The 23,514-nt window shown below is 43.8% G+C and overlaps 1 protein-coding gene across 1 annotated transcript in view; it reads left to right on the top strand.

Moving 5' to 3' along the window:
* LOC311136223 (homeobox protein cut-like 1) overlaps positions 1-23,514 on the top strand; it is a gene marked incomplete at its 5' end in the record, with an annotated part of 256,137 nt that overhangs the window by 160,329 nt on the left and 72,294 nt on the right. Inside the window, 2 exons of the mRNA XM_084170341.1 lie at positions 13,317-13,395; positions 20,374-20,511. Coding sequence (XP_084026467.1) covers positions 13,317-13,395; positions 20,374-20,511 — 217 coding nt within the window. The remainder of the gene's footprint in view (positions 1-13,316; positions 13,396-20,373; positions 20,512-23,514) is intronic.

Below are 23,514 nucleotides of genomic sequence, written 5' to 3'. Positions count from 1 at the left end.
CAGTGAGGCGAAGACTTTTGGAGGATGGTCTGGTGTCAAGAAGGGCAGCGAGGAATGCACTTCTCTCCAGGAAAAAGATCAGGGACAGACTGATATTCTGCAAAAGGTACAGGGATTGGACTGCTGAGGACTGGGGTAAAGTCATTTTCTCTGATGAATCCCCTTTCCGATTGTTTGGGGCATCCGGAAAAAAGCTTGTCCGGAGAAGACAAGGTGAGCGCTACCATCAGTCCTGTGTCATGCCAAAAGTAAAGCATCCTGAGACCATTCATGTGTGGGGTTGCTTCTCAGCCAAGGGAGTGGGCTCACTCACAATTTTGCCTAAGAACACAGCCATGAATAAAGAATGGTACCAACACATCCTCCGGGAGCAACTTCTCCCAACCATCCAAGAACAGTTTGGTGACGAACAATGTATTTTCCAGCATGATGGAGCACCTTGCCGTAAGGCAAAAGTGATAACTAAGTGGCTCGTGGAACAAAACATCGAAATTTTGGGTCCATGGCCAGGAAACTCCCCAGACCTTAATCCCATTGAGAACTTGTGGTCAATCCTCAAGAGGCGGGTGGACAAACAAAAACCCACAAATTCTGACAAACTCCAAGCATTGATTATGCAAGAATGGGCTACCATCAGTCAGGATGTGGCCCAGAAGTTAATTGACAGCATGCCAGGGCGGATTGCAGAGGTCTTGAAAAAGAAGGGTCAACACTGCAAATATTGACTCTTTGCATAAACTTCATGTAATTGTCAATAAAAGCCTTTGACACTTATGGAATGCTTGTAATTATACTTCAGTATACCATAGTAACATCTGACAAAAATATCTAAAAATACTGAAGCAGCAAACTTTGTGAAGACCAATACTTGTGTAATTCTCAAAACTTTTGACCACGACTGTAGGCTATTATTTTATTTAAGGGCACACAGAATCAGTGTGTGACTCATTCAAACCCCACCAAGCCTAGTCAGGCAACTGAATGCTACAGAGAGACCTTTGGAGAGAGACCCGTACAAAGTGGCACAGGAGTGGGACAAATGCAGGAAGTCACTACTGATTTTGCATAATTGCGGTGTAATTTTGGACGGCTGTCTTGTCGTAAGGGCCCAGGGAGAAGGCTGTGAAGTTGGCAGCTCTCACAGCGCTGGGATTAGTGCAACATTCACTGATAGTGTGTGTGTGTGTGTGTGTGTGTGTGTTAGCATAGGCATACTGTAAAATGGGGTGACTGGGAAGTGCCTCAACCTTTCTTAGGTTATTAAAAGTGTTTTTCAAGAGGATATTGTGTGAGTTGCACATACAATATGTGTGTGATTATTTAAAGGCATACCTGCCCCTGTCCTCAAACCCACTCCTCTCCGCCACCGTATCCTTGAATAAGGTGTCCCTCCTGTATATGATTTAGCTAGCCTCTCTCCAGTGCCCCTCCCCCCCGGCACACAGAGAGAGGGGTGACTGTGATGATGGCACAGGGTGGTGCCCGCTCTCTGTGTTGTCCCTATGACATTGACACTGATGCCAGGCGACACCCGCTCTGCCCCAGAGGAGCGATGTGTCAGCCGTCACAGACCATCACTGTGTCGCCGCTCCGGTCGCCCATCCTATCCTAGATCCACTCGTCCCTTATGATGAGATCTCTAATGTTGTACGAGGTAGAACTCTGCCCTAATAACAGATCTAGGATCAGATTACCCAACTCCCGATCCTCACCTCCAGCATTAAGGGGGATTACAAAAACATCTGACCCTGGACTAGTGGTTAGAGAAACATCAACCTACTTTTCTAATGTTAGGCTACAATGATGAGGAAAATTTGTAGAACTAGATATCCATTCTACTGTAGCTGCCTACAAGTAGTGCTTTAGGCCTGGCCCCCATACGACAACCCCAGGTAACACAGAGATGGAGCGAGCTAGCTGTTTGCTGTTTCCCTGGGAAGCTCAGAGGATGCTCTACGCTCTTAAGTCACCATCCTCTCAGACTATAATTCCCTGCCTAAAAGAAAGCTGCAAAGCCAGTAATGCCTCATACCCAGCCCTAAAAGAAACACACTCAAACGCTCACTCTCGCTCACTCTCGCTCTCTCTCTCTCTCTCTCTCTCTCTCTCTCTCTCTCTCTCTCTCTCTCTCACTCACTCACTCACTCACTTATTCACTCACTCGCACACCACTCTAGATCCGTTATCCTGCTCTGCAATTACAGGGTTAGGCCAGGTCACAGAAAGAGACAAGGAGGCCAACGGTGTCCCCTGGCCCATAAGCCAGTGCCAAAGCCTTCCTTGTGTTTCATCTAGCTTCCACAACCGCCATGCTATTTTTAAGTTGTTCCCGCACCCCTAAAGAGTCCAGATCATTAGAGGGGCTTTATGGTATACCTGTGAGCTGGACACACACACACATACACACAATCATCTATGTGTCTTTCTATGTGTGTTTATGTGTGATCATTCAGAAGGCCGCACAGCCGGCATTGCCAGATGACCTCCCCTGTCAGAATGTGCATGGAGCTGCATTGGAGGGAGAGACAGATAATCTGCACTAAGCCATGGCCACACAGTAACGCAGGGCCTTGGCACACACGTACACACACGCCAGTGCCATCCCTCCCATTACCTTACCTCTCCCTCCTTCCTCACTCCCCCCAGTAACTATCTATCCCACTTCACCTTCTCCCCTTCCCTTCACTTTCAATAGAAAACCAAAAAAGGAAAGCAGCCTTTAAAAAAAGTGTCTGGCAGATCCCTTTGCACAGTAAGCTGTGAACTTTAATTGCTCCGTCTGTGATCGAGAGAGCGAGAGAGGGGGGGAGAGAGAGAGGGAGAATGAGAGAGAGGAGGGGGAGTGGGGGGACTTGGCCCTGCCTACTTTGATCCAGATGTTTTCCAGCGAAAGCCCATCTGAAAATGTGTAATTTCTCTCTCCCATAGAAGTGAAAAGTGACTGGGACTCACTGGCGTTGGTCACTGGCAACAAAACCTCTAACAGAGTCTGGGCAGCGGACCAAAAATACTGTTTTTATTTTATTTCTCCTTTTTGGAACCCATTGTTTGGTGTCTAACACTATATGTCTCTTCTGGACGCTTTTAACTTGGTGTGTGTAAGTTGCCGATTTGCAGTTGTACTGTGCCACATCTTTTAGAGAGGTTGAGCAAACACTGCCACCCTATGGGTTGGGAATGAAACTTTAAATGCTGGGGGGGAGGTGATGTGTGTGTGGGGGATCTTTGTTGACTGACACAAGCAGTGTGTTACCCCTACCTACAGTGCATTTGGAAAGTATTCAGACCCCTTCACTTTTTCCACGTTACGTTACAGCCTTATTCTAAAATGGATTAAATTACTTTTTGTCCTCATCAATCTACACACAATACCCCATAATGACAAAGCGAAAACAGGTTTTTATAAATGTTTTGCAAATTTATAAAAAAACGAAAACAGAAATACTTTATTTACATAAGTATTCAGACCCTTTGCTATGAGACTCGAAATTGAGCTCAGGTGCATCCTGTTTCCATTGATCATCCTTGAGATGTTTCTACAACTTGATTGGAGTCCACCTGTGGTAAAATCAATTGATTGGACATGATTTGGAAAGGCACACACCTGTCTATATAAGATCCCACAGTTGACCGTACATGTCAGAGCAAAAACCAAGCCATGAGGTCGAAGGAATTGTCCGTAGAGCTCCGAGACAGGATTATGTCAAGGCACAGATCTGTTTGGAACCACCAAGACTCTTCCTAGAGCTGGCCGCCCAGCCAAACTGAGCAATCGGGGGAGAAGGGCCTTGGTCAGGGAGGTGACCAAGAACCTAATGGTCACTCTGACAGAGCTCCAGAGTTCTTCTGTGGAGATGGGAGAACCTTCCAGAAGGACAACCATTTCTGCAGCACTCCACCAATCAGGCCTTTATGGTAGAGTGGCCAGACGGAAGCCACTCCTCAGTAATAGGCACATGACATCCCACTTGGAGTTTGCCAAAAGGCACCTAAAGAATCTCCGACCATGAGAAACAAGATTCTTTGGTCTGATGAAACCAAGATTGAACTCTTTGGCCTGAATACCAAGTGTCACGTCTGGAGGAAACCTGGCACCAACCCTACGGTGGGGTTGTGGGGTTGTTTTTCAGCGGCAGGGACTGGGAGACTAGTCAGGTTCGAGAGAAAGATGAACGGAGCAAAGTACAGAGAGATCCTTGATGAAAATCTGCTCCAAAGCGCTCAGGACCTCAAACTGGGGTGAAGGTTAATCTTCCAACAGGACAATGACCCTAAGCACACAGCCAAGACAACGCAGGAGTTGCTTCGGGACAAGTCTCAATGTCCTTGAGTGGCCCGGACTTGAACCCGATCGAACATCTCTTAAGAGACCTGAAAATAGCTGTTCTGTGACACTCCCCATCCAACCTGACAGAGCTTGAGAGGATCTGCAGAGAAGAATGGAAGAAACTCCCCAAATAAAGGTGTGCCAAGCTTGTAGCGTCATACCCAAGAAGACTTGAGGCTGTAATCGCTGCCAAAGGTGCTTCAACAAAGTACTGAGTAAAGGGTCTGAATACTTATGTAAATGTAATATTTCAGTTTAATTGTTTTAATTTGCAAACATTTCCAAAAACCAGTTTTTGCTTTGTCATTATGTGGTATTTTGTGTAGATTGATGAGGGAAATAAACAATTGAATCCATTTTAGAATAAGGCTGTAACGTAACAAAATGTGGAAAAGGTCAAGGGGTCTGAATACTTTTCTAATGCACTGTATATGTACACATCTACCTTAATTACCTCATACCCCTGCACATCGACTTGGAACTGGTACCCCATGTATATAGTGATCACAAGTGATCATTATTCATTGTGTATTTATTCCTTGTGTTATTATTAACCTTAAATTATTTTACAATTGTTCTCTCCGCATTGTTGGGAAGGGCCGGTAAGCGCGCGCACACACACACATACACTGAGTATACCAAACATTAGTTGCACCTCCATCTGAACAGCCTCAATTTGTCAGGGCATGGGCTCTACAAGGTGTGGAAAGGGTTCCACAGGGATGCTGGCCCATGTTGACTCCAATGCTTCCCACAGTTGTGTCAAGTTGGCTGGATGTCCTTTGGGCGCTGGACCATTCTTGATACACACAGGAAACTGTTGATCGTGCAAAACCCAGCAGCATTGCAGTTCTTGACACAAACCGTGTGTCAACATGGGCCAGCATCCCTGTGGAACGCTTTTGACACCTTGTGGAAACCTTGAAGAGCCAGCCCATGTCACTTACACTGTCTTCCTGGTAAGCAACTCCAGTGTCCACCTTCCTTCTTTAACCTGTCTCCTCCCCTCAATCTACACTGATTGAAGTGGATTTAACAAGGGACATCAATAAGGGATCATAGCTTTCACCTGGATTCACCTGGTCAGTCTATGTCATGGAAAGCGCACGTGTTCTTAATGCTTAATGTTTTGTAAACGCAGTGTATATAATTTGGGTATGTACAGTAGCTCTTTACTCCCATTCTCGTGCTTCCCCCCTCCCTCCCCTCCTTATCCTCCTCCCATCCCCTCCTCTACCGAAGGATGACCCAGTTAGAGGCGATGCCAGGACTGGCTGGCTGGCTGGCTGCTCACACTCCCAGAGCAGTGGAGAAACGCACCGTCAGCAGCAGGGCTAAGGCCCAGATGTGGCTCTCAAGAGACATGTGACACCTCCGCAGACACACACACAGACATAGACCTAGACACTTGCGTACAGTACACACAGATACAGTAGATACACACACACACACACACACACATACACACACGCTGCCTCAGGGCTGCTCAGTGCAACCTCAACAACAGCCATACACGTGAAGCCTCTGAACCTCACAGTAGGCGGGAGTTAGATCCTGCTGTCAATCAATAGCTCACATAGCTAGGCCAATGGGACACCTTTCTTACTCTGATACACTACAGGTAGAAGTCTGCAAGTGTATAAAAAAGTGCTTGTTAGTTTACTGAGGTTAAACGTTTTACGTTTTATTAGTCATATGTACGGGATACACATGCTATACACCGTCCAACGAAATGTTTACTTGCAGAAGAATAGTACAGTGGGTCATTTCTACAAATAATACGTATTTTCTTTTTGAAATCTTGTTGAATAAAGGTTATGCTGTATTATTTTTCTCTGAAGAGTGGTACCGCTTTCTTCTGCTCCTATTAGATCCAAATGGCCATCTATACGTGAGGAAATTATTTGATTGATTATTTGATTTAATGTATAGAGCACAGCTGTGGCTTTTAGGCTTATGTGTGTATGTGCCATAGATCATATAAAAGGGTGTGTGTGTGTGATGTGTACATGGAGTACTCACCACTAATATAGCTGCTTCCATGTGAGTGAAAGCTGATAAAAAAAGACATCAAAGCGACAGAGGGGGAGGGGTTACAATGGTGTGAGAGGGCTGATGCATTATTTGTGTTATATGACCCAAAGATGGTGTATAACCAACCATCAATCAACCATGCTATTTAAATAGGATTGGACAAAACCCTTTCTCCTCTCTCACCAGCTGTTGCCCAGTGTGTGGTATTGAGGGCAAGAGAGGGTTCAGGGAGGAGTAATCTGTGTTTGACCACCTTTCCCTACCTCTCCAAGGGCCATGGAGGAATATGGTACAGTATTTTACTTGGTCCGTGACGTGTCTCCAAAGTGTGTTAACTTTCCTTAATATTTTAGACGGTATAGTATTTGAGAGCCAATCTGGAATTGATGTTGAGCCATACAAACTGTTGATGTTATGTTTACATTTACATTTTAGTCATTTAGCAGACGCTCTTATCCAGAGCGACTTACAGTTAGTGAGTGCATACATTATAAAAAATTGTTTTTTGTCATTTCATACTGGCCCCCCGCGGGAATCGAACCCACAACCCTGGCGTTGCAAACGCCATGCTCTACCAACATCCCTGCCTGCCATTCCCTCCCCTACCCTGGACGACGCTGGGCCAATTGTGCGCCGCCCCATGGGTCTCCCGGTCACGGCCAGCTACGACAGAGCCTGGATTCGAACCAGGATCTCTAGTGGCACAGCTAGCACTGCGATGCAGTGCCTTAGACCACTGCGCCACTCGGGCAGTGGTGTTCTATTGTGATATATTAAGTACCTTTGTGAAAGCTGTAATGTTTTGCTAGCACCGGTATTTGTGATGTATAGTGTTAGTTTGGAGCTAAAAATAGCAGTTTTTATAACATAAATATTATGATTTTTGAGCCACATGCAGTACAGTGTAGTTAATGTAAAAGCAATGCTGTATCATATCACCAGCATACTAAAGCAATGTTATGGCTATGAAAAAGACCTCCCTAGCATAGCACTATACTCCTATACTTTAGTGTTGATGAACTTGAATGCAAGAGCTGTGGTGCCTCTTGGCCCAACCCCAAATCACGTCACCCCCTTGATGACTCATTAGTTAGCTGCCTTAGTGCGTTCCAGTTACACCAGGAACGCACAATTCCTCCATCAGTGCTCAGACTGTCCGCAATAGGCTGAGAGAAGCTGGACTGAGGGCTTGTAGGCCTGTTGTAAGACAGGTCCTCACCAGACATCACCGGCAACAACGTCGCTTATGGGTACAAACCCACCGTCGCTGGACCAGACAGGACTGGTAAAAGTGCTCTTCATTGACGAGTCGCGGTTTTGTCTCACCAGAGGGGATTCGCGTTTATCGTCGAAGGAATGAGCGTTACACGAGGCCTGTACTCTGGAGCGGGATCGATTTGGAGGTGGAGGGTCCGTCATGGTCTGGGGTGGTGTGTCACAGCATCATCGGACTGAGCTTGTTGTCATTGCAGGCAATCTCAACGCTGTGCGTTACAGGGAAGACCTTCTTCCTCATGTGGTACCCTTCCTGCAGGCTCATCCTGACATGACCCTCCAGCATGACAATGCCACCAGCCATACTGCTCGTTCTGTGCGTGATTTCCTGCAAGACAGTAATGTCAGTGTTCTGCCATGGCCAGCGAAGAGCCCGGATCTCAATCCCATTGAGCACGTCTGGGACCTGTTGGATCGGAGGGTGAGGGCTAGAGCCATTCCCCCCAGAAATGTCCGGGAACTTGCAGGTGCCTTGGAAGAGTGGGGTAACATCTCACAGCAAGAACTGGCAAATCTGGTGCAGTCCATGAGGAGGAGATGCACTGCAGTACTTAATGCAGCTGGTGGCCACACCAGATACTGACTGTTACTTTTGATTTTGACCCCCCCTTTGTTCAGGGACACATTATTCAATTTATGTTAGTCACATGTCTGTGGAACTTATTCAGTTTATGTCTCAGTTGTTGAATCTTGTAATGTTCATACAAATATTTACACATGTTAAGTTTGCTGAAAATAAACGCAGTTGACAGTGAGAGGACGTTTCTTTTTTTGCTGAGTTTATATTGTTATATTATGTAAAAAGTAGTGGTTTAACACTAATAAATAGAATATAATTTTTTAACATGTGCTTTCTCTCGCGTTGGATACGGTCGCTGTCCGCGGTTCTGAAACATAATCTTCAGTGGGCCGTGGAATTGGCGCCTTTCCCTATGTTGCTACTGTATGTGTATAATGGCAAAGTTAATCAGCATATTGGGATTGAGAACAATGCGGCGGAGGCAGCATCAGCAGAGACGAGAAAACAGCCCTTGTCTTAGCCTAATTGTCTAAGAAAATTGAGGAGAGAGGAACCCCCAACTTAATCAGGTCTACTGTATAATCAATAGCCTAACTGTTAAATGTGCCTGGCTTTATAAATCATCAATATATATATTTATATATATATACATACACAGTGGGGAGAACAAGTATTTGATACACTGCCGATTTTGAAGGTTTTCCTACTTAGAAAGCATGTAGAGGTCTGTAATTTTTATCATAGGTACACTTCAACTGTGAGAGACGGAATCTAAAACAAAAATCCAGAAAATATGATTTTTAAGTAATTAATTTGCATTTTATTGCATGACATAAGTATTTGATACATCAGAAAAGCAGAACTTAATATTTGGTACAGAAACCTTTGTTTGCAATTACAGAGATCATACGTTTCCTGTAGGTCGTGACCAGGTTTGCACACACTGCAGCAGGGATTTTGGCCCACTCCTCCATACAGACCTTCTCCAGATCCTTCAGGTTTCGGGGCTGTCTCCAAATATTTTCTATTGGGTTCAGGTCTGGAGACTGGCTAGGCCACTCCAGGACCTTGAGATGCTTCTTACGGAGCCACTCCTTTGTTGCCCTGGCTGTGTGTTTCGGGTCATTGTCATGCTGGAAGACCCAGCCACGACCCATCTTTAATGCTCTTACAGAGGGAAGGAGGTTGTTGGCCAAGATCTTGCGATACATGGCCCCATCCATCCTCCCCTCAATACGGTGCAGTCGTCCTGTCCCCTTTGCAGAAAAGCATCCCCAAAGAATGATGTTTCCACCTCCATGCTTCACGGTTGGGATGGTGTTCTTGGGGTTGTACTCATCCTTCTTCTTCCTCCAAACACGGTGAGTGGAGTTTAGACCAAAAAGCTCTATTTTTGTCTCATCAGACCACATGACCTTCTCCCATTCCTCCTCTGGATCATCCAGATGGTCATTGGCAAACTTCACACGGGCCTGGACATGCGCTGGCTTGAGCAGGGGGACCTTGCGTGCGCTGCAGGATTTTAATCCATGACGGCATAGTGTGTTACTAATGTTTTTCTTTGAGACTGTGGTCCCAGCTCTCTTCAGGTCATTGACCAGGTCCTGCCGTGTAGTTCTGGGCTGACCTGCCCCACGAGGTGAGATCTTGCATGGAGCACCAGACCGAGGGTGATTGACCGTCATCTTGAACTTCTTCCATTTTCTAATAATTGCGCCAACAGTTGTTGCCTTCTCACCAAGCTGCTTGCCTATTGTCCTGTAGCCCATCCCAGCCTTGTGCAGGTCTACAATTTTATCCCTGATGTCCTTACACAGCTCTCTGGTCTTGGCCATTGTGGAGAGGTTGGAGTCTGTTTGATTGAGTGTGTGGACAGGTGTCTTTTATTCAGGTAACGAGTTCAAACAGGTGCAGTTAATACAGGTAATGAGTGGAGAACAGGAGGGCTTCTTAAAGAAAAACGAACAGGTCTGTGAGAGCCGGAATTCTTACTGGTTGGTAGGTGATCAAATACTTATGTCATGCAATAAAATACAAATTAATTACTTAAAAATCATACAATGTGATTATTTGGATTTTTGTTTTAGATTCCGTCTCTCATAGTTGAAGTGTACCTATGATAAAAATTACAGACCTCTACATGCTTTGTAAGTAGGAAAACCTGCAAAATCGGCAGTGTATCAAATACTTGTTCTCCCCACTGTATATATCTACAGAAATAAGACAGATCTTGCTTCTGTTGCCTGTGTGAGTGTTTGGTTAATAGCCTACTGATTCCATGAGCACCAAGCCTAATGCAACGGCAAAATGTCGGATAAAGCAATTTTACAGATTTGGCTATTTTTAATCTTTGCTATGCTGTAATAAAGGCTTTACCATTGTTTTTGTTAGAACAGACTGGTATTACTTATAATGTATTTAGTGTTGTTTACACTGTTCCAAACAGGCAGAAAAATAATACTGTAATCTAACAGCACCTGTTTGTCAAGATGTCAGTGTGATGCGGTAGGACGAAGTCAGGCGCAGGACACAGAGCTAATCGAAAACGTACTTTACTCGTAGGTAACGTAAATAACATAACCTCCACGCAGGGAGGAAACAAACCCGCTCACCAAACGACAATCAAACATGAACAAACACGCACAACATACAGTGGGTGCCAGAGGGTTAAATAGGGAAGTAATCAATACCTAATGGGAACCAGGTGTGAACAATAAAGACAAGACAAGTAGAACACAGAAACATAGATCAGTAGCAACTAGTACTCCGGTGATGACGAACGCCGAAGCCTGCCCGAGCAAGGAGGAGGAGCAGCCTCGGCTGAATCCGTGACACTGTTTGTCACACAATATGCCCGCAGCTCTCGCACCTATATCCTCCTTTCTCTTGATCTCCTTCTTATTGTTATTATTACAATTATTATGATCTCCATAATAATAAGTAATGTCGTTATCATTAGTAGGCTTTGTATTGTAGCCTTGTATAACCACCATCGAGCTGTAGGCCTAAGAGCGCGTCCTGTTTAGTCTTAATACCGTAACTTACTTAGGCTTATATCTCAATATATAGGCTACTGTATCAATCAATCAATCATTCATTCATTCCTTCATGCCATCACACAGCATACGACACATTCATGCTTTGAAATGCAATCAAGCATTTTAGTTTTAAAATTATTTAACAAAGGGAGCTTTCAATAGTTAGCCTAAACAATAATTATACCGCAATTCATGAACGCATGCAACTGTTTTTAGTGTTTACACTGTTCCAAATGGTCAGAAAAAAAGTATCATATTGTAATCTAGCAACAACTGTTTGGCACACATAATACTCACGCAACGCTTGTTCCTATACCCTCCTCTTTCTTGATCTCCAGTAGTTATCACAACTAAGTAAAATGTCTTCCACAGATCTGACTTCCCCTTTCCCTCCTGAGCAACCAGTAAACATTCACCTGTTTCCAGTTTCTTCTTCACGTCCTCCGCATCCATTTTGCTGTCACGTGTTACTGTGTTCGGAGTTTGTTACAACCTATTTATTAATGCGATTATGACAGGTCAGGACCTATTGGTCACATGCATGCGATGCTTACATGTTTCACATAAAGAGAGCAAGGGTTGAGGGAATGTTTTTCCTAAACAAATTAGGGATTTCAGTAACAGAAACTAAATGGCTGAAATGATGTTGCAGCTTCAGCACGGACAGCGCAATAAACATTTGCTGTGCTGTGGTGCCTTTTCACTGCAGTATGGAGGAGAGAGAGACAACGTGCGCAAGTCACACAGCCACTCGCTGTCATTTTTTATAACACAGTGTGACTATTGGGCTCCTTCTTGAGTAATTTGTGTCTTAATTATTTAATCAAACAGTGTGCTTAAAGCATCAGACAAGCTCAGTGCATATGTAGTTGATTTTATTCCAACGCATAGGGTGTGTGTGTCTATGTATGTAAAAATACGTTTAAACATTTTGACCAATCGATCGGTCGAAAGAACAAGACTACTCTCGGTCGACCAAGATTTATTTTTGTCGGGGACAGCCCTAAACTACATACAGTGCCTTCAGAAAGTATTCATACCCCTTCACACATGTTGTGTTAGTCTGAATTCAAAATGGATTAAATAGATTTTTTTCTCAAACATCTACACACAATACCCCATAATGACAAAGTGAAAACATGTTTTTAGAAATGTTTGCAAATCGATTGAAAATGAAATACAGAATATCTCATTTACGTAAGTATTCACACTCCTGAGTCAGTACTTTGTAGAAACAATTACAGCTGTGAGTCATTCTGGGTAAGTCTCTAAGAGCTTTCCACACCTGGATTGTGAAATTTTTGCCCATTATTATTATAATGATTCTTCAAGCTCTGTCAAATTGGTTGTTGATCATTGCTAGACAACCATTTTCAGGTCTTGCCATAGATTTCCAATTAGATTTAAGTCAAAACTTTAACTCGGCCACTCAGAACATTCACTGTCTTCTTGGTAAGCAACTCCAGTGTACACCTTCCTCATTTAACCTGTCTCCTCCCCTTCAGCTACACTGATTGAAGTGGATTTAGCAAGTGACATCAATAAGGGATCATAGTGTTAACCTGGATTCACCTAGTCAGTGTATGTCATGGAAAGAGCAGATGTTCTTAATGTTTTGTATACTCAGTGTATATTTGGCCTTGTGTTTTAGTTTATTGCCCTGCTGAAAGGTGAATTCATCTCCCAGTGTCTGGTGGAAACAGACTGAACCAGGTTTTCCTCTAGGATTCTGCCTGTGCTTTAGCTCCATTCCGTTTCTTTTTTATCCTGAAAAACTCCTCAGTCCTTAAAGGGATACTTCGGGATTTTGGATACCATTTATTTTGTCTCTGCGTGCTGTTTGAAGGAAGTTGCTAAGTAGCGTTAGCGCAATGACTGGAAGTCTATGGGTATCTACTAGCATAGCACGCTAGCAGATACCCATAAACTTCCAGTCATTGTGCTAACTCTACTTAGCATTGGCTTGCGAAACTACCTCTAACATCCTTCTTACTGTACACCAGAGACACAAACATTTGACTGATATGGTTGTTGTCGTGTTCTCTGAAAAAAGTTGGATCTCCTCTTGACCACTCTCCCCCATCTCTCTTTTCTTAACCAATCTCTCCATCTCTCCTTTCAGATCGACGCGGTGAGTAAAAGAAGTAAAGAGTCAGAGGCTGCCTTCCTAAGCGTGTACAAGAGATTCATCGATGTCCCAGGTAAGTCTCAGCTCAACCGTGTGTGTGTGTGGAACAGAGGATCCAACACAGGGATTTTCACAGCAGCCGAGGCACCCTAAACACATCCGTCATGTTTATGAGGCACACGTCTCTGGCACCACACAAACACTACACACACACACACTTCTGACGATTTTTCCTGACGTTCCTGAGACAATGTGCCTCCAGGAGCCTGTGAGCACCGAGCAGTAGGGAAAATGGGAAGGGATGGAGAGGACATTGATGATTTCAACACACTGACAGACGCACAGTCACTATTAATACCAGTGTTGTTGTCCATGGAGATCTCCTGGCCAGTGTTTTTTCCACCTAACTAAAGCACTGAGGGACTTCTTGGCTAGGCTGACTAATAGTGTAACACAGTCAACAGGGAGGTTGACTGGAGTGTGTGTTTGTCTGTGACGGACTGGGCCTTCTCAGCTGGCTCGTTCTTGTGTGTGAGTGTGTGTGTCTGTGTGTTTGTGTGTGTGTGTGTGGCTGTCTGGGAGGCCTCAAGCCTTGTCAGTCTGCAACACATTTTCTCCTTGGTGAACCTTATGGAAACACATGCGAACACACACACACACACAGGCCTGAAGGAGCAAGCCGGCCTGCCTGGGGAACCATTTAGTACATGCGTAAATTACTGCTGTTGTGGTTTGGAGATCCCAGCCCTGCCTAGGATCTCCAAACAACACGCACACATGCATACACACACACACACACACACACACACACACACACACACACACACACACACACACACACACACACACACACACACACACACACACAGCTCAAAGCCTACCAAGACTTGTTAAGCAGCACCTAGAGACCTTCGCCTTGGCTCCCTTACATCAGTCCGTGTTCCAAGTGTGTGTGTGGGGGTTGGGGGGGGTCAAGGAATGTCTATGTATTGTCAGTGTAATCTGGAGCCTGTCCATTCTTGTCTCCACGTCTATATGTCTGAGGATGAGTGATCACTACTCCACTGATTATCTCATAGATGTTTGTGTGTGTGTGATCACACACCTTAACATCAGGGTGTATCCAACCCTTTGAGCTCTGCTGAACACACCAAGGAAAATAAACACCCTCACACACACCCTACCTCACTCATCCTTATGATACTTGGCGATAGAATGTAAAAGTTGACAGGTGTCTCCACCTACTATCTGCCCTCTCTAGCCTTCTCATATAGCCTTTGGAAATATTCACACTGTTCTCACAGACAGCAGTGTTCTGTTGCGGGCTGGAGTGGCTGCACTGAGCAGTTGGCACTCAGTCTCACTCCTTCTGCTCAGAACACACACACACACACAAAAACTCGCCCATCCAGGCAGTGCTGGTGCTGCCATTGCCTGTCTAGTGAAGGGACAATCTCCTAGTTATAAGTTCCAGGGAGGACAGGAAGAGAGAGATTCCGTGTGACACACACTGCAATCAGTCCGTCTGTTCTGGAGAGAGCAGCAGTAGAGTGGTAGGCACTGGGACTAGGCCGACAGAGATGGCTAGATGTGATACAGCCCAGTTCTGTGACAGCACTAATCATCACTCTAATGTCACATTATGATCTTCTCTCCTGTCACACTGTAGTTCACATTGACAGACAAAGTCGTTTTTTAATCATATGGGGTCATTCAAAGCACCCTTAACGAAGGTATCATCATATATAATATAGAAAAAATTGAAATGGAACTAAAAGATTAGGTCCCATCCAACCCTTCAAGAATGATGGTACTACTTTAATTTTTTATGACAAGAAATCAAAAGTACATTTTCACAATCAAGTAGGGATTCGTGAGAAGCATAGCATGGGAACAGGCTGTCCATGGCTAGATCAGAACTCTTCTATCAGTCCAATGTTTTAGAATCTTAGATTAACACTTTGTGTTATGACGCACGGTGTCAGAACAACGCGCACCATTGTTGACATAACAGGTCTTTGATAATGCTGTTGTGTCCTCAGCGGCTTGGCTGGTGCTCTAGAATGTACTGCTTCTCTCGCCAAGGACGTTGTGGAGATTACTTGGTCCTTGTTTCATGTAACAGAAGGACTATCTTAGTGGGGGGAGGGGTTTATCAGATTCACAATGCACTGGTGTGTTTGACATTGTGTGTGCGTTTCTACAGTGCTTTCAGAAAGTATTCACACCCCTTGACTTTACACATTTTGTTGTGTTACAGCCTGAATTTAAAATGGATTAAATTGAGATTTTTTTGTCACTGCCTACACACAATACCCCATAATGTCAAAGTGGAATTATGTTTTTTGACATTTTTGCAAATTAATAAAAAATGAAAGGCTGTCTTGTCAATAAGTATTCAACCCCTTTGTTATGGCAAGCCTAAATAAGTTCAGGAGTAAACATTTGCTTAACAAGTAATAATAATAATAATAATGAGCCATTTAGCAGACGCTTTTATCCAAAGCGACTTACAGTCATGCGTGCATACATTTTTTGTGTATGGGTGGTCCCGGGGATCGAACCCACTACCTTGGCGTTACAAGCGCCGTGCTCTACCAGCTGAGCTACAGAGGACCACAAGTAACATAATAAATTGCATGGACTCACTGTGTGTGCGATAATTGTGTTTAACATGGTTTTTGAATGACTACCTCATCTCTGTACCCCACACATACAGTTATCTGTAAGGTCCCTCAGTCGAGTAGGGAATTTCAAACACAGATTCAACCACAAAGACCAGGGAGGTTTTCCAATGCCTTGCAAAGAAGGGCACCTATTGGTAAAAATTTAAAAAGCAGACATTGAATATCCCTTTGAGCATGGTGACTATGAATTACACTTTGGATGGTGTATCAATACACCCAGTCACTAAAAATATACAGGCTTCCTTCCTAACTCTCAGGATTTTCAACATGAGGCCAATGGTGACTTTAAAACAGTTACAGAGTTTAATGGCTGTGATAGGAAAAAAGCTGAAGATGGATCAACAACATTGTAGTTACTCCACAATACTAACCTAATTGGCATAATGAAAAGAAGGAAGCCTGTACAGAATAAAAATATCCTGTTCTGCAGTAATATTGCAGTAAATGTGGCAAAGCAATTCACTTTTTGTCCTGAATATAAAGTGTTATGTTTGGGGCAAATCCAACACAACACATTACTGAGTACCACTCTCCATATTTTCAAGCATAGTGGTGGCTGCATCATGTTATGGGTATGCTTGTAATCGTTAAGGACTGGGGAGTTTTTCAAGATAAAAAAGAAACGGAATGGAGCTAAGCACAGGCAAAATCATAGATGAAAACCTGGGTCAGTCTGCTTTCCACCAGACATTGGGAGATGAATTCGCCTTTCAGCAGGACAATAACCTAAAACACAAAGCCAATTCTACACTGGAGTTGCTTATCAAGAAAATAGTGAATAGTGGCCGAGTTAGAGTTTTGATTTAAATCTATTTGAAAATCTATGGTAAGACCTGAAAATGTTTGTCTAGCAATGATCAACAACAATTTGACAAAGCTTGAAACATTTTGAAAAGAGTAATCGGCAAATGTTGCACAATCCAGGTGTGGAAAGCTCTCAGAGACTTACCCAGAAAGACTCACAGCTGTAATCGCTGCCGAAGGTGCTTCTACAAAGTATTGACTCAGGGGTGTGAATAATTATGTATATGAGATATTTCTCTATTTTATTTTCTATACATTTTCAAAAACCGTGTTTTCACTTTGCCATTGTGTGTAAATGCGTGAGAAAAAAATGAATGTCTTTCATCTGTTGAAAGTCAATGCTCTCCCCCTCCTGCTCTCAAGTCTTTCTCCCTTTCTTCCGCTGTTTCCAGACTATTTCTGGCTTGAATATGCTCTTATACTCTCCCTCTCTCTTTCGCTCTTCCTCTTTATCTCCCATTGTTTACCCCTCTCTACCACTCTTTTCATATCCCTCCTCTTCCTTCCCCCATTCCCTCTCTCTCTCTCTCTCTCTCAGGGCCAGGGGGGCTAATGTAATCATATGATTACATAATTAACCCAGCTGTCTCATTAAAGAAAATCAACTGGAATTGGGGCATAATTAGTCATACGGCAATTAGCGGCTGTGTCGATGCCGGGCACTGATGAGGCCAGGACTGGCAAGACTGGCAGCGCACAACGTGGGGGTGGGGTATGGGGACTCAGGGTTAGAACACCCTGCCAGTCTCCAAATCCCTCCCTTACCAATCCCCATCACCACATTTTCTGACCTTGATTCAAAAGAGGACCGCAGTCAGTCATTGACTTTTTCGAGTCATCCACAATGTGTTTTACTGTTTTGATTAATTAAGTTAATCAATATATACATCAATCAATCCACAGTTTCCACCACTGTGGGTTGTGCCATTGGCAGAGGACCTATCACAAATAGGCACTGTAGTCAAGAGTGTAGTAGTGCAATATATGTTCTGCAAGGGTGTATATTATTTTCATACAAGACCGCTTTAGTCTGTTTACAGGAATGTATTGTTTTCCCATGAGTTTCTCTGTCCAAGCCCCTAAGATAAGAAAGTAATCATCATTGTCCTGAATCCTAGCTATCTCCCCTCTTCCTATCTCTAGTTTCCTCTCTCATTCATTCTCCCTGCCTCTCCCTCTCTTGCCCTTTTGCTTTTTCTATCCCTCTTACTCTCTTCGCCTCGCTTCATCTTCTTTGTCTGGGCTACTTGTTCACGTGACTATGCTCTGTGTATGTGTGTGTGTTGCAACCACAGCAGCGCTGTCTCAGCACTCCTGCTATGCTCTGTGTGAATGGGGGCAGCTATACATAGCTCTGCTGCTCTGGCACCCAACACACACACAGGACTCATCATCAGTCAGCCTCGTGTGACTCACCCTGGCCACTCACAGTCACTACCAGGGACACAAAACCCCACAATACACCTTATTGTTGCAGTGATGGATTGATGTTTGAATGGAGTGAGAGGTAGAGGTTAGAGACCGAGAGAGAGTGGGAGGGAGGGAGGAATGAATGAATGAATGGGTGGGTCTTAGGATCTCCTCAATGAACCGATCTTCAAAACATGCAACACTAATACTAGTCATATACAGTGAGGGAAAAAAGTATTTGATCCCCTGCTGATTTTGTACGTTTGCCCACTGACAAAGAAATGATCAGTCTATAATTTTAATGGTAGGTTTATTTGAACAGTGAGAGACAGAATAACAACAAAAAAATCGAGAAATGCATGTCAAAAATGTGATAAATTGATTTGCATTTTAATGAGGGAAATAAGTATTGGACCCCTCTGCAAAACATGACTTAGTACTTGGTGGCAAAGCCCTTGTTGGCAATCACAGAGGTCAGACGTTTCTTGTAGTTGGCCACCAGGTTTGCACACATCTCAGGAGGGATTTTGTTCCACTCCTCTTTGCAGATCTTCTCCAAGTAATATAATAATAATATGCCATTTAGCAGACGCTTTTATCCAAAGCGACTTACAGTCATGCGTGCAGACATTTTTGTGTATGGGTGGTCCCGGGGATCGAACCCACTACCTTGGTGTTACAAGCGCCGTGCTCTACCAGCTGAGCTACAGAGGACCACAAGTCATTAAGGTTTCGAGGCTGACGTTTGGCAACTCGAACCTTCAGCTCCCTCCAGATTTTCTATGGGATTTATGTCTGGAGACTGGCTAGGCCACTCCAGGACCTTAATGTGCTTATTCTTGAGCCACTCCTTTGTTTCCTTGGCCGTGTGTTTTGGGTCATTGTCATGCTGGAATACCCATCCACGACTCATTTCCAATGCCCTGGCTGAGGGAAGGAGGTTCTCACCCAAGATTTGACGGTACATGGCCCCGTCCATCGTCCCTTTGATGCGGTGAAGTTGTCCTGTCCCCTTAGCAGAAAAACACCCCAAAAGCATAATGTTTCCACCTCCATGTTTGACGGTGGGGATGGTGTTCTTGGGGTCATAGGCAGCATTCCTCCTCCTCCAAACACGGCGAGTTGAGTTGATGCCAAAGACCTCCATTTTGGTCTCATCTGACCACAACACTTTCACCCAGTTCTCCTCTGAATCATTCAGAAGTTCATTGGCAAACTTCAGACGGGCCTGAATATGTGCTTTCTTGAGCAGGGGGACCTTGCGGGCGCTGCAGGATTTCAGTCCTTCACGGCGTAGTGTGTTACCAATTGTTTTCTTGGTGACTATGGTCCCAGCTGCCTTGAGATCATTGACAAGATCCTCCCGTGTAGTTCTGGGCTGATTCCTCACCGTTCTCATGATCATTGCAACTCCACGAGGTGAGATCTTGCATGGAGCCCTAGGCCGAGGAAGATTGACAGTTATTTTGTGTTTCTTCCATTTGCGAATAATCGCACCAACTGTTGTCACCTTCTCACCAAGCTGCTTGGCGATGGTCTTGTAGCCTATTCCAGCCTTGTGTAGGTCTACAATCTTGTCCCTGACATCCTTGGAGAGCTCTTTGGTCTTGGCCATGGTGGAGAGTTTGGAATCTGATTGATTGATTGCGTCTGTGGACAGGTGTCTTTTTATACAGGTAACAAGCTGAGATTAGGAGCACTCCCTTTAAGAGTGTGCTCCTAATCTCAGCTCGTTACCTGTATAAAAGACACCTGGGAGCCAGAAATCTTCCTGATTGAGAGGGGGTCAAATACATATTTCCCTCATTAAAATGCAAATCAATTTATAACATTTTGTGTTTTTCTGGATTTTTTTGTTGTTATTCTGTCTCTCACTGTTCAAATAAACCTACCATTAAAATTATAGACTGATCATTTCTTTGTCAGTGGGCAAATGTACAAAATCAACAGGGGATCACTGTATACACCAAGCTGTTGAACTTTGAAGGTCTGCCCTGGTGTCAGACATGCTTTGTGTATGTACAGAGCCCAATCCTGTGTAGTCTAATGATTAGTAATGTATATTGTTGATTTGTATAGTGATTAGTGATGTCTTGTGATTTGTAATGCATAATGATTTGTAACATAAGTGTCCTCTCCCGTCCCATCAGACCCTGTATTGGCCCTGGAGGCTGCCCAGCAGCTACAGCTGAAGGTCCAGAGGATGCACGACATCGAGACAGAGAACCAGAAGCTCCGCGAGACGCTGGAAGGCTACACCCAGGAGATCGCTGAGGTCAAGAACCACGGTGAGACTGAGACACACACTCTTTTTTTGTTTTATTTTGGGTATATCAGCTTTAATATTGCAGATAGATTGTGGCTTCTATCAATGTAATTGTCTGAATAATTTCCAATCCCCCAAATGCAGTGCCTTCGGAAAGTATTCAGACCCCTTGACCTTTTCCACATTTTGTTACATTACAGCCTTATTCTAAAATGGATTACATTTGTACAAATTCTCCGCAATCTACACAGAATACCCCATAATGACAAAGTGAAAACAGGTTTTTTGAATGTTTTGCAAATGTATAAAAAAAAAAAAATACTTATTTACATAAGTATTAAGACCCTTTGCTATGATACTCGAAATTGAGCTCAGGTAAATCCTGTTTCCATTCATCATCCTTAGTATTCTATACTATTCTACTGTATGTTAGTCTATGCCGCTCTGACATTGCTCGTCCATATATTTATATGTTCTTAATTACATTGCTTTACTTAGATTTGTGTGTATTGGGTATATGTTGTGAAATTGTTAGATATTACTTGTTAGATATTACTGCACAGTCGGAGCTAGAAACACAAGCATTTTGCTACACCTGCAATAACATCTGCTAAACACGTGTATGTGACCAATACAATTTTATTTTATTTGACAACTTGATTGGAGTCCACCTATGGTAAATTCAATTGATTGGACATGATTTGGAAAGGAACACACCTGTCTAATATAAGGTCCCACAGTTGACAGTGCATGTCAGAGCAAAAACCAAGCCATGAGGTCGAAGCAATTGTCCGTAGACCTCCGAGACAGGATTGTGTTGCGGCACTATCATTTCTGCAGCATTGAAGTTCCCCAAGAACACAGTGGCCTCCATCATTCTTAAATGGAATACGTTTGGAACCACCCAGACTCTTCCTAGATCTGGCCGCCCGGCCAAATTGAGCAATCGGGGGAGAAGGGACTTGGTCAGGGAGGTGACCAAGAACCCGATGGTCACTCTGACAGAGCTCCAGAGTTCCTCTGTGGAGATGGGAGAACCTTCCAGAAGGACAACCATCTCTGCAGCACTCCACCAATCAGGCCTTTATGGTAGAGTGGCCAGACGGAAGCCACTCCTCAGTAAAAGGCACATGACAGCCCGCTTGGAGTTTGCCAAAAGGCACCTAAAGGACTCTCAGACCATGAGAAACAAGATTCTCTGGTCAGATGAAACCAAGATTTAACTCTTTGGCCTGAATGCCAAGCATCACGTCTGGAGGAAACCTGGCACCATCCCTACGGTGAAGCAAGGTGGTGGCAGCATCATGCTGTGGGGATGTTTTTCAGCGGCAGGGACTGGGAGACTAGTCAGGATCGAGGCAAAGATGAACAGAGTAAAGTACAGAGAGATCCTTGATGAAGACCTGCTCCAGAGGGTATCAATACTTATGTAATGTGATATTTCAGTTTTTTATTATTTATAAATTAGCAGAAAATTCTAAAAACCTGTTTTTGCTTTGTCAATCGGGTATTGTGTGTAGATTGATGAGGATTTTTATTTATTTAATCAATTGTAGAATAAGGCTGTAACGTAGCAAAATGTGGAAAAAGTCAAGGGGTCTGAATACTTTCCGAAGGCACTGTAAATATTTATATATATATATATATATATATATATATTATTTTCCTTCACATACTCTTTGTACCTATACTGGAGCAGTTTGATCGACTGAGTTTGAACCGGTGGGCCACAATAAATTGTTGGCTTGCTGAGCTAAAGCCATAGGCATTAGCTCAGGGAGCTAAGACAAGCATAGTTCACTGAACCGCTTACGACTCCCCATTGGGAGATTTATCAATGTTTATCAATGTTCAGCCGTCTTGGAAATGGATGGAATACCACAACGATCTGGTTGAAAGTATAGTAAAGTATATGTGCTATGTTAAAAGTTTTAAGAAGATATCATCTGTAATACGGATACCGTTTCAAGAGCCAATGTGCATGGAGTTACAATTTAAGAACCTCACATCAAACGCAGTAAAATAGCTAACAGCTAATTTTACATTTTACATTTTAGTCATTTAGCAGACGCTCTTATCCAGAGCGACTTACAGTTAGTGAGTGAATACATGTTTAAAAAAATAAATAATTCAACATCAAGTTAGTGGAGCATCAGAGTCACCCCAAAGTCCTTCCATAACCCTGACTAATAATGAACAGTCAATTCTCTGGCAACAGCTCTGGTGGACATTCCTGCAGTCAGCATGCCAATTGCACGCTCCCTCAAAACTTTGAGACATCTGTGGCATTGTGTTATGTGAAAAAACTGCACATTTTAGAGTGGTCTTTTATTGTCCCCAGCATAAGGTGCACCTGTGTAATGATCATGCTGTTTAACCAGCTTCTTGATATGCAACACCTGTCAGGTGGATAGATTATCTTGGCAAAGGAGAAATGCTCACTAACAGGGTTGTACATTTGAGAGAAATAAGCTTTTTGTGGATATGGAACATTTCTGGGATCTTTTATTTCAGCTCATGAAACATGGGACCAACACTTTACATGTTGCGTTTATATTTTTGTTCAGTATAGATCCTTTTTAATAAAGGCTCACATCCTTCATAGCCCTCTTTATGGTAAAGTAGCCCCGGGCAGTCTTTTCAGATGTAGCCCAATTGTATAGGCCTCTAAAGCCTTTTTGTCTCCTTTTCAGAAAAGCAGGGGAAAGAAGAGGGGATAGAGGGAGGAGGAGGAGGGTAGGGGGGGCTGCCTTCTCTGTCTTTGGAATTCCCCTCCCACCAAGAGCTAATTGACCCAGCTCAATAGCGGCAATATTTTATTTTGCCATTGATTTTCTTTCTCCCCCGCCGTGCCCCAGCTAAGCTGCAGATCTCCCACCTCAGCGGTGGTGGAGTGGAGAATCCCCCCTCTCTCATTCTCTCTCTTTTCCATCCCTCTCTTCCTTCCTCTCTCTCTCTCTGTCTCATCCCAGCCCAGCCGAGGCCATTGATCCCCTGCAACCTAAATGTTTAAAGTTCAATTTAA

The sequence above is a fragment of the Coregonus lavaretus genome (genome assembly GCF_964263955.1).
Source record: "Coregonus lavaretus genome assembly, chromosome: 10".
In the NCBI taxonomy this organism is placed as follows: Eukaryota; Metazoa; Chordata; class Actinopteri; order Salmoniformes; family Salmonidae; genus Coregonus; species Coregonus lavaretus.
This window is presented reverse-complemented; position numbering and strand designations above follow the sequence as displayed.